Source organism: Oncorhynchus nerka, linkage group LG12, assembly GCF_034236695.1.
Source record: "Oncorhynchus nerka isolate Pitt River linkage group LG12, Oner_Uvic_2.0, whole genome shotgun sequence".
Taxonomy (NCBI): Eukaryota; Metazoa; Chordata; class Actinopteri; order Salmoniformes; family Salmonidae; genus Oncorhynchus; species Oncorhynchus nerka.
Genome location: NC_088407.1, coordinates 54,087,431 through 54,099,701, shown reverse-complemented (window position 1 = coordinate 54,099,701; position 12,271 = coordinate 54,087,431). Strand labels below are relative to the sequence as shown.

At 44.8% G+C, this 12,271-nt stretch overlaps 1 protein-coding gene across 2 annotated transcripts in view; it reads left to right on the top strand.

The window, feature by feature from the left end:
- The first annotated feature begins 426 nt into the window (after positions 1 to 426).
- The window catches only part of LOC115138370 (peroxidasin), a 79,783-nt gene continuing 67,938 nt past the window's right edge, over positions 427 to 12,271 (top strand). For both annotated transcript variants that reach the window (XM_065025650.1, XM_029675158.2), the window contains exon 1: positions 427 to 689. In XM_065025650.1, coding sequence (XP_064881722.1) covers positions 505 to 689 — 185 coding nt within the window. In that variant the 5' untranslated portion in view covers positions 427 to 504. The remainder of the gene's footprint in view (positions 690 to 12,271) is intronic.

Genomic DNA, 12,271 nt, shown 5'->3' with positions numbered 1-12,271 from the left:
TGTTTGCATATTTGGCTCAGAATAGGCACATCAATAGAGTGCTTTCCACCCAGTGAGAGACAAACTGGCAACATTTTAGGGCATAATTTCCAGGTTATATGGGAATAACATCTGAATAAGCAATTTACACGTTTTTTAAATTTATTTATTACATCATTATTTTTAATAGTATTAAGCAAAATTGGTATCGCTTAACTGTATGTACCACTAATTTAGTAGGCTACATAGTTTATATATATTTTTTAAATCGGACATCTCTATACAGATGCAGGCTACAAAGTATAATTTTATTAACCAGGCTTTCCATTAGTTAGAGTTTCTCCCCTGTCCAACATCATTTGTAACACTGCCCTAGATCTCTCTCTCCCTCTCTCTCTCTCTCTCTTTGTCTCTTTCGCTCACTCAGTCAGCTGAGTTCCCTAGCTTTACTATAACTCAGCCGATGTTAGTTTCGGCAAGAGGGGTTGCTGGCGGTGTGTTCTCTGCGCTGCTGACTCCCTAGCAATGGCGCTGTGGACGGGTCAAGTCGTATCCCCTTTTGTAGTCGCGGTAGCACTGATTTTGGTCGCCAGTGGCCCGCAGCCTGTATATTCTTGTCCAAGTCGGTGTTTATGTTTTCGCACTACCGTGAGATGTATGCATTTAAACCTGGAAACCGTACCTGCTGTTGCTCCGTCGACAACCATCCTGTAAGTAACATTACATTGTATCTAACGGGAAAAGTTAGTAGGCGATGGAGGGAACGGAATGAATGCACTGATTTCTGGAGGAGTCACATCAACCCAAGCGCTTTGAGATGGTTATACGATCTCTTATGTTGGTGTATAATAATTTAAACAGTTAGACGTTATCTAATATTTCCGTATCTAAAGCACAGTTGAGAAAGCAAGATGAGAAGAGCTACTGTCATCTTTGGGACCAGACCACCATTCTGGTTGCCTATTCAAATTTGCAATGATGGAGTCTGGGAGTTTTGATCGTTATTAAGTTCCACATCACATGGATTTAGTTTTTTAGGCTTATTTTATACATATGCTTGTTCGTTATCTGTCTTGCATTGGTTTATTCAGTTGACTCACTAAAGAAAAACTATAACTTTTTTTCAGCCTATAGGCTACCCACATTATGGAAAAGAGGTCAACGGTTGCATAGCCGTTGGAAGGGACGTGCCTTAGTAAAGTTCCAAGACACCTTTGACGTCTGCCAGTGACTGAGCTAGGCCCTACTGAACGTTTTTTGGGGGGTTAGGCAGCTATCGAAGTCAGCCACAGAAAAAAATGTAATGTGATGAAGTTGAATCAACATGGAAAAGTTTAGAAAAAGTAATCAACATAAGGGAATTTCATCTTTTTTTCACCCAAGGTTGAACCTAAATCCAATGACAGGGTGACATGTTTGTTTGATTTCACGTTGATTTCACATTAGTTGACAACTCAACCAAATATAAATATAAAAACTAGATGTTGAATTTATGTTGTTGGATCATATGGGGTATTGTAAAGCCTAATATAGTTGTCTGCATGTGAGCTTAGTGAGAAACTGCACCATGGGATGACCTTTCCTCCAAGCGCTTGCTTAATTAAGCCTGTTGGACTGCAAGTGGATGGCCCTTGACCAATATGGCTTAGTTGATTTCAAATCCAATTTTATTTGTCACATGCGCTGAATACAACAGGTGTAGACCGTACATTGAAATGCTTACTTACAAGCCCAACCATCAATGCTGTTTTAAGAAAAAATAAGTGTTAAGAAAGTGTTTGCTAAATAAACTGAAGTAAACAATAAATACAAAACAAAAAAATATTAAAGAGCAACAACAAAATAATAGTAGCGGGGCTATATACAGGGGGTACCGGAACAGAGTCAATGTGGAGGCTATATACAGGGGGTACCGGAACAGAGTCAATGTGGAGGCTATATACAGGGGGTACCGGAACAGAGTCAATGTGGAGGCTATATACAGGGTGTTACGGTACAGAGTCAATGTGGAGGCTATATACAGAGTGTTACGGTACAGACTCAATGTGGAGGCTATATACAGGGTGTTACGGTACATAGTCAATGTGGAGGCTATATACAGGGGGTACTGGTACAGAATCAATGTGGAAGCTATATACAGGGGGTACCGGTACAGAGTCAACGTGTAGCCTATATACAGTGGGTACTTGTACAGAGTCAATGTGGAGGCTATATACAGGGGGTACTGGTACAGAGTTAATGTGGAGGCTATATACAGGGGGTACCGGTACAGAGTCAATGTGGAGGCTATATACAGGGGGTACCGGTACAGAGTTAATGTGGAAGCTATATACAGGGGGTACCGGTACAGAGTCAATGTGGAGGCTATATACAGGGGGTACCGGTACAGAGTCAATGTGGAGGCTATATACAGGGGGTACTGGTACAGAGTCAATGTGGAGGCTATATACAGGGGGTACCGGTACAGAGTCAATGTGCTGGGGCACATAGAGGTAGAGGTAAAGTGACTATGCATAGATAATAAACAGAGAGTAGCAGCAATGTAAACATGGGGGGAGGGGTCAATGCAGATAGTCTGGGTAGCCGTTTAGTTAGCTGTTCAGGAGTCTTATGGCTTGGGGGTTGAAGCCGTTAAGCCTTTTCGACCTAGACTTGGCGCTCTGGTACCGCTTGCCATGCGAAAGCAGAGAGAACAGTCTATGATTAGGGTGTCTGGAGTCTTAGGCAATTTGTAGGGCCTTCCTCTGACACTGCCTGGTATAGAGGTCCTTGATGGCAGGAAGCTTGGCCCCAGTGATGTACTGGGCCGTACGCACTACCCTCTGTAGTGCCTTGTGGTCGGAGGCCGAGCAGGTGCCATACCAGGCGGTGATGCAACCAGTCAGGATGCTCTCGATGGTGCAGCTGTATAACTTTTTGAGGATCTGAGGACCGATGCCACATTATTTTAGTCTCCTGGGGGGGAATAGGCATTGTCGTGCCCTCTTCACGACTGTCATGGTGTCTTTGGACCATGACAGTTCGTTGTTGATGTGGACACCAAGGAACTTGAAGCTCTCAACCTGCTCCACTACAGCCCTGTCAATGAGAATGGGGGTGTGCTCGGCCCTCCTTTTCCTGTAGTCCACAATCATCTCCTTTGTCTTGATCACATTGAGGGAGAGGTTGTTATATTGGCACCACACTGCCAGGTCTCTGACCACTTCCCTATAGGCTGTTATTATATAATCTATTCAGCATATTGCAAGGTAGTATTGTCATGGATGTGTCATTGGCTTCTTGGAGAACCAGATTAAAGGGTCAGTAGGCAGGCATGGGTCTATGTTAGAGGGTAAAACTGGTTTAAATATGTCTCAGATGAATGGAAGCACAGTTTGTGACCCTGGTGCCTTTTGCTGCCTTCCACTACTGAGTGGCACTTCTGCACTTCTTTGATAGGTCCTGATAGGTCCACTGGAGGCAGCAAAAGACTGAATGTGCCAGCGAACAGCCAGACAGAAAACACACACACAGCTCTGAAACTCCAGAACAGTCCAATCTCTGGAATATGTGCCCTCTTGTTTTTAATTGACCCTTGTGATTTTGACACGTTTCCGAAACCTGCGTGCATCTGTGAAAATAAAGACCTTCAGGCAGGAAGCTGGGCACAAAGGAAAAACTCAGCCTCAACGACGGGCACCGCGTGCACAGAATTAGCCTCCCTAACATACACTACCAGTCAAAAGTTTGGACACACCTACTCATTCAAGTTTTTTTTAACATATAAAATATGTTTTCATTTGTTTAATACTTGTTTGGTTACTAAATGATTCCGTATGTGTTATTTCATAGTTTTGATGTCTTTACTATTATTCTACAATGTGGAAAAGAGTAAAAAATAAAGAAAAATCCTGGAATGAATAGGTGTGTCCAAACTTTTGACTGGTACTGTATGTATGCAAGCTTCCAGGCCAGCCTCAAAGGGAGTCAATGGGCCAGACCTACAGCCACAGAGCACTGCTCTCCCTGCCAACTCTGCAAGATGCCCAGGACACGTCAATGTCCCCTCTGCCATGGGAACTGTTTTATGGTTTGGTGTGCTGAGCCAGCTCCTTCTTCTTCTTCTTCTTCTTCTTCTTCTTCTTCTTCTTCTTCTTCTTCTTCTTCTTCCCTCCTTTGGATGCCTCTAAATCTGTCACTGTTGAGTGTTGTTCAGAGGAGGGCTGTGGAGGGCAAATCATGTGTCAGTTTGACAAGTTTTTCATGCTCGCTGGGGTTTGAACTAAGCAAGCCACCTGTCGCTTTGCCCTGCCTGCCTGTGCTCAGTCTTGTTGGAACATGAATGCAGCTCAGCTAGCCTCTGCGACTCTCCCTGCCTTTCCATTATTCCACTGTAAATTGTGCACACAAGCCTGGCCTTCAGGGCTGCAAGGCACCTTTCAACAGAACTCGAGCACTCTTTTGAAGGAATGCTTGAATGTGGGGAATATTTGACTCCCTGAATATGAAGTTGCATATCACATTTAAGCCTCATTAGACACTAGTCAGTAGCTCCTTTGAAGGATAACATGTAGTGTGTATTTTTGTGTGGGGTTAGAACCAAGTTATGGCATCAGTCCTGTGCCTTGTACTTTATATTGGCTTTATTGACCAGTATGGAGGCTAAAAATACAACATTTTGATTGAATCCCTTTCTCATAGCTTCACTCATTTTGGCCACAGTCCCAGGACCAAAACACTGGCCCCTCCCACCTTGGGGTCAGCTGATCGCTGGCTGTGAGGGCTGGGGAGCAGAGGTGAATGGGTTGTTAATGAAACAGGTGTTAGAGACAGGGGGCATTGTATATAGATGTTTATTTGGGGACATGCTGCTGGCTGGCTAGGCCCTGAAGGTCTGGGCTTTGCATTCCTCGTCCTGACCTGGCAGTGTGCCATCTCTGATGTGGAAATTCCTCCTCATCAGCATAGAGCACTGCCGTCAGATGTTCCACTAATAGGTTCCTCAGAGCTGTGGGAAGGTATTTTGTTATTGTTTGAAAGCATCTCCCCAACCTCTCCTTTCTCTGGCTCTATCTCTACCACGTTTGCCCATTTTCTCTCTCCACATCTCTTTTTCTCTCTTCCTTCACAGTATTCTCTCTTACTTTCTCCCTCTCGTTCACTCTCCCCGTTGTTCTCTCTTTCTATCCCCCTCTCTTTCTCTCTCCCTAGTCCCTATATCAAGCCCTTCGTAGCTCTCTCCTGTGATGGATTTTGACATTTTGGTTGGTTAGTGCAGGGCAGGCAGCATTGTGTCAGATGCCTGTGTCTCCCATAAGAGGCCTAGCTGGAGGTGGGGCTGGAGATGGATCTTGGGCTGGAGCTGGGGCTGGAGCTAGGGCTGGAGCTGGGGCTGGAGCTCCGACTGATCCCAGTTCTAATGTGGCGTCTGTGTCTGAATGTTCTGAGCCTAGTCAGCCTGCCCAGTGTGTGTGTAATGCTTGTTTCTCTACTAATGTCAATCTCGAATGAACTCAGGGACCCTGGCCCAATCACTCAAGGCTCTCAAAAAATCAGTAGCTTCTGTGAGATAAGTATCTTATATCTCTAAATCTGTCTCTTCCCATGGGAAAAGGGGAGTAAGGTATTTTTCCCCAAAGTACACTCAGGACCGTGCTCGGTGCTACCGTTTTTAGTTGTTTTTACTCTCAGCGGTTTTCTTTCAGATTACGGTAGACGTCGTTTTCCCCTCCCATCTTTGATGGTTCACATTTATTTTTCAGCTATTGTCTCGGAGGACTAAATTACTGCCCTTCCTCTTTGTGACGATACTACTGTACTCCTGCTCTGGGATTGTCAGCTCTATTCTGTCAACCACTCTCCTGAATCCTCTCGTATAGGCCCACGTTTGTTGATGCTAGCTCTTCCGCTTGCTTACGCTGTGTAAAGACACATTTTAAGATACAAAGACACAAGACCAATGTTCCCTCTAAGCTGCTCGCAGACACGCAGCTCCCCAGGGACAGCCGGGCAGAAGAAATATCAGCCCAAGCAGAGAAGCACGAGATTGAACTTCACTCAACTTTCTAGAGTTTTCCACATTAGCTAACACTACCAACGTTTCCATTTACTGTGGGAATTGTGCTCGAGTCAATGCAATATTAGCCATGCAACATACCGAAACAAAATGAACTATGCAAGACTTAGTATGCAAAACGAACTATCAAAGATATTTTTTTGTAGGCAGAACGCATCGGCGTAGGAATCTATTGCATTGACAGGCGCGACTCAGGGCCGTATACACAGACCGGTGTGCCATAACCAATCAGAGATGCAGTAGGCCTATATACAAAATGGCCATTGCCATTCACTTTGAACTGGACTGTTTTTACAGCATGAGCGGTCGTCAGGAGATAAACTTGTTTTGAGAGCAAAGCGAGAGCTACATGTAGCGACGTGTGCACATTTGTACATTTGTTCATATCCTTTGCTAGTTAGTGAGTTTTTAGCCCAGTTATAGATCATTTGTAGTCAGCAATGGGGGAGGGAATGCTTCCTACAGAAGCACAAAACATGTGCATTTCTAGACACATTTGTAAAGCAAGTTAGGAAAATAGTTTTTTTTTTGTCTTAAAGGGGCAGTGTTGTATTTTGAGACGGTCTTGAATAAGCTAAGTAGCCAATAGGCAGAGGGCAGCATAATTTGTCTGATTCTTTGTAATAATGGTAGGGGAATAATTATGCATTTAATTTTGTAAAGTGGTATCTTGCATCAAACAACATAACAACATGTTCATGTCTAAAGGACAAGTGGATAAACAGGTTCGTGTAAAGCCCTGCATGTTTTATTTCTCAAAAGTCTCATGAGTAGCCTACTTGACCACTGTTAAAACTAACTTGAAGCGGGTACAGCCTCAGTGTTCACAGTAAACTTGTGCCAGAATTTTCACGACGTTCAAGTTTGCGCTCAGCAGACCTGAAATTTGCTGAGTGACACATTTTCTTTGAGGGAACATTGCGCAAGACGACAGCTTGTCTTGCGGTGGTGAGGTTTTATGCGGGGAATGTTTATGAGACATACTACAGTGCATACAGGATTGTTATAGACTTTCCTTTTTGGTTCTTTCATAGTTCATGTCTTGTCTGAAACCTCACAAATGGCCTCTTGTCATTTATGTATGTATGTTTGTTTCTGTGTGCTGTCACATGGTCTGGCATCCACAGCAGAAATGTGTTAAACATTGTGAAAGTGAACCCTGATTATAAACACATGGGCAACGCCATGGCAACGGGGAGTCTGCCCCGTTGTAAATGTGTCGATGTGCTAGCTCATAAAGTGGCTTGTTATGGCCTAGGTTGCCTCTTTATGAAATGTTTCGTATTCAAATAGGCTCCTTTCTTGGTGTTTTTACTCTCACACCCTGTGGTGGATGTGGTGTTTTTTAACGATATTACTACAAACAAACCCTTGTGAAACTCTGTTCTGTAGTGGGCTTGTAATAACAGTAAAGGTAAAGGCCGGGATGAAATGTGAAGGCTCAGCCTTTGGTTCACTCTCACAGGCTATCAGAATTCATTTCACGTCAAAGGTTTTGCATTGTATTTTGGAGAATCAATAAGTAGTTTCGTTTTTCACCGCATTTTTCGGCAGAAAGGTGGTAGCTTACAGGAGCAGGAGCAGCGGCTGGTTCTGAATGGACTGTGACAAGACAGACTGAGAGGTTGAATGAGTGCCCATCCAATGAGTGAAGCTGGAGGTTCCTGGTGGGTGGGTTCAAATGGGGGTGGGGTGGAAGTTGAACTGTGCAGCACACTACAAGGCGTTCCCTGCCATCTGTATAAGATGGTCTTGATTTGCGACTTTACATTTATGAGCCTCCCAAGTGCAGTCCTTAGAGCCCTACTGGGTAGATTTAATGACCTGGTAGTCGGGCAGGAATCAGGGGGTAATATTTTTCTCTCAATCCCTCCTTGATTTTCACCCTTTATCTTCTCTAATTTGTGACATCGATGGTTTACAACAGTGGGCTGAGTGAGTGAGAGAGAGAGGGAGTCAGGGAGGGAGGGAAAAGAGTAGCTCCATTGTGTGGAATTTGCTGCAGTCAGGCTTTGTAAGGCATTCAGTCTCTGCGGCATTATGGAATGCAAAGCCAGAAATCCCCAAAGCTCTGCTCATTTGCACAGGGAGATTGGGCCGAAGATAGTTCTTGAAAGGAACCCGCCTAGTCTCTCTCTTACTGTGGCTGTCCTATAGGGGTTGGGGGGAGGACAGCTCGGCTGCTGAATTCTAAAGTTGTTCCAGCGTTTTTGCAGCATTTCTCACATAGCGTTGTTATAGCGTTATTGCAGGATTGTTAAACTAAGGATGTCTCCTAAAGGTCAGATTCTCCCCCTGTGACTTGTTTAGGATTTTTTTATGCATGTCCAGGGCTGTTCGTGCATAGTTGTTAATCATGCATGTCTATTTGCAGACATGTTGTTGGTGAAGGGCCTCAGTGGAAGGAAATAGAGCTGAAGGGATACACTTTTTATGCCCTTGTCATGAATATTTATAATGCTTAATAAGATATTCGTGACTGTTGATAATATAGTTTCCTGGATAATGACATCAAAGGATGTCAGATAGGGTTGGGTGGTATTTTTCATAACTTCATATTGTTCCTGTACCACACCGGGGTACACAGTATTACCGGCAGTGCACACAGTGGGCACTATTTTTTTCTATAGAATAACTATCTTCATAGTAATGACTCGGGACGTTGGTTGTGAGAAGAAAGCTTCTGTTTAGCAATAATACTTGTTCACGTTACACTTTACTACTTTAGATTCTACAAAACAATAACCTCCTCTTCGGACGAAGAGGAGGAAAACCATTACAGAATCACCCACCAAACAAGGACCAAGCGGCGTGGTAATGAGCAGCAACAGCGGCCGAAGACACAAGACTCCTGGACGGGAGAGGACCCTGGGCAAAGCCAGGGGAGTGTCGCCGTCCCAAGGTGCAGTAGGAGAAGCAGCAGGAGCAACAGCAGCAGCAGCAAAAGCAGCAGCAGCAAAAGCAGCAGCAGGAGAAGCAACAGAAGCAGAAGAGGAAGTGGCAGGAGCAGCTAAAGCAGCAGCAGGAGAAGCAGCAGCAGCAGGAGAGGCAGCATTATCTGGACTATACAACTTGGGAAGAGATAGACAGGTGGGCGGTCGACACAGGAAAAGTGCCGGAGCCCGCCTGGGATTCGCTGAAGCAGTGTGAGGAGGGTTACATGAGAATGAGGTTGGCGAAACGAGCACGGCGGTGCGGTAGTAAGCCCGAGAGACAGCCCAGGGGGCACAGGGAGAGTGTGGCAGAGTCAGGAGTCAGGAGTCAGACCTGAGCCAATTCCCCCTGTTTACCGTAAGGAGCCATGGATGGAATCAGAGCAGTCGGCTAAGCTGAGGGCTGAGTCTGAGAGGGTCGAGGATTTATTCGACAGATTGGAGGAGAGTGAACGGATGGGAGATGAGGAGACACTCAAGGAGTTGTTAATAGAATTGGAGGAGAGTGAAGAGAGAGAGCTGTTGATTTGGCGTAGCATGCAAGGCATTCGCACTGAGGTGCGTGTCCCCAGCCCGGTACCACCAGTGCCGGCACCTGGCACCAGGCTGTCTCTCCGTCCCATCAATACAGGTGCTCCCGCCTGTCCGGCGCTACAAAAGTTTCCGCCCCTCAGTCCAGAGGCGCTAGAGCCGCTCAGTCCAGAGGCGCTAGAGCCCCTCTGTCCAGCGCTGCCAGAGCCTTCCAGTCTCCCGCCTGTCCAGAGCCGCCAGAGCCCCTCAGTCCAGAGGCGCCAGAGCCCCTCAGTCCAGAGGCGCCAGAGCCCCTCAGTCTAGAGGCGCCAGAGCCCCTCAGTCCAGAGGCGCCAGTCCAGCACTGCCAGAGCCTTCCTCCTCTCCAGCGCTGCCAGAGTCTCCAGTCTGCCCAGCCGCGGACAGATGCCCACCCAGACCCTCCCCTATAGGTTCAGGTTTTGCGGCCGGAGTCCGTACCTTGGGAGGGGGGTACTGTCACGTTCTGACCCTAGTTATTGTGTTAATTGTTTGTTTTAGTTGGTCAGGATGTGAGTTGGGTGGGCATTCTATGTTTTGTGTGTCTAGGTTGTTTTTCTGTGTTCGGCCTAGTGTGGTTCTCAATCAGAGGCAGGTGTCGTTAGTTGTCTCTGATTGAGAATCATACTTAGGTAGCCTGTGTTTTCGGTTTCAGTTATTCACGTTACGTTTATTGTTTTTGTATGGAGTGTTCAGTTTATGTGTTTAAATAAACAACCATGGACACGCCGCATATTGGTCCTCCGATCCTTCTCCCCTCTCCTCTTCAGACGAAGAGAAGGAAACCATTACACTGTCGCAAGGCATTCTGGTACTTGCAGTCAGTAGCGTAATCCAATACTAACCAATACCACATAAATATGTTCATAGTTCTCTCAATCTCCATCACATGAATTCTAAAACAATTAGTCTTGTACATATGTAAATAACTGTAAATGAAAATATCTTTAGATACAGCTCAATCAATTAACTGTAAACATTAACTATGTAACCCAATAGTTACAACACTTTCCAAGTGGAAAAATGTAAATAAATTAAGATTACTACAAGCTCCACTCTGTTAATCTAGGTGTGTGCGTGCATGTAGGTGGAGTTGGATTTTTGGAATAGCGGACACCTTTTAGTAGCATGATATCCTCGCCGGTCCCACGATAGCAAAGTCTTATATTTTTGTCTTTCCATTTTGTGAAAACAAGAAAGAGGGGCCTTTCCTTGCTAGTAATAGCTAGACCTCCGGTGTCCAGTCACAAGCTCTGCTGGTCAGTTACTGCGTAGCAACCTAGCAGTGCCAAAGCCCTGGTCTGCCCTAGAAAGCCATTCTTTTACTGGTATTTTGGCCTCTAATATTGGCTTATTATGATCAAATTCAATCCCAAATGATGAATTAGTGAAAAGTGTGCTAAGAATTGAGATATTTAATTTAACGGGCTGACACTTACGCGCTGACACTTACCAATTACGGGCCAGGAGGCTACGAGGAGGCCCTCATGCACACTCTTTGCATTTGGTATTCATGTGGTATCCGGTATTGAGGTTAACTTCATCTTGCAGGAGTGTTGGGTTGACTCTCTCAGGCAGGATAAAAACGACTACATCGGCCATGATCCTCACGGCCATTTTAACCTTGATCCTTAGCGATTATTTGGTGCCATTCAGCCCCGTTCAGCAATATGGCACGCCATCGGGAGTTATAATGCGCCATCGGGAGTTTGGTCAGCGCTATCACTATTTACTGTAGTACCTAGCTGGCTTTAGCCTGGCTAAAAACATAGCAAGCTAGCTATCCTTTTTAGCTTCTCACATCTCCATGTGATATAATCAGATTTATAATTTCAAAAAAATATGTCCAGCAAATATTCTTATACCTGTAACCTAAAACATCCCAGATTGATATGCTGCTCGTGTATTCATTCCCATATAAACTACAAATAAACTACAAATTATCTACAAATAAAACACCATGTTTTGGTCATGGAGAAAAAAGCACATGGCTAGCTAGTTGGCTACAGTAGGTTCTACCATTTCACAACAGTAATCACTTGTTATTACTTCTGAATAAAATACCTTTCTCATACTTGCCAGTGTAACCTACAACATGTTCCCAATATAATATTCTGCTTCAATGTATTCACCCCCATATCAGTTAAGTCATGTTTTTGTCGTGGAGAAAAAGCACATATCTCGCAGCTGTTTATACTAGTAGCCTTGAATCACTAGTTATTACTTCCAAACAAAATACATTTGGGGGAATTCGAATATTGTTTGACAGTTGCTTATCAATGCAAAATAGGCTATTTTGATACATAGCTTATAGAGCATATCAAGGAACCACAACACTGTCCCCTCAGCTACCGGAGAGGTGATACGGCGCGTTACAATTTCCTTTTGGCACGGGAGTACGAGGAATGTCGGAGCGCACTACAAGGAGCCGCCTCTTTTGTGACGCTCCATCGGCTCCGCTTGCATATTCTGTGTAGACCCGTTTAGGCAGCAGGGTTGTTGACCTAGGACGGGATTGTCTTTGCTGTAACCAAGAAGCTTGATCTGGCATTTTCTTTTTTTGGCGGTATTGAAAATCATATCGCCGGTATTTCAAAATACCCCAGTATACGGTATACCGCACAAATCTAATGTCAGAGATGATGACACAATACTCACAATACTCTTTTTTATACTGCAGGATTCACACAGAGGTATTAAGAGAAAAGCTCCCAACCATGTTTGGAGATTGATATGGCCTTGTTCTTTTTTGAAG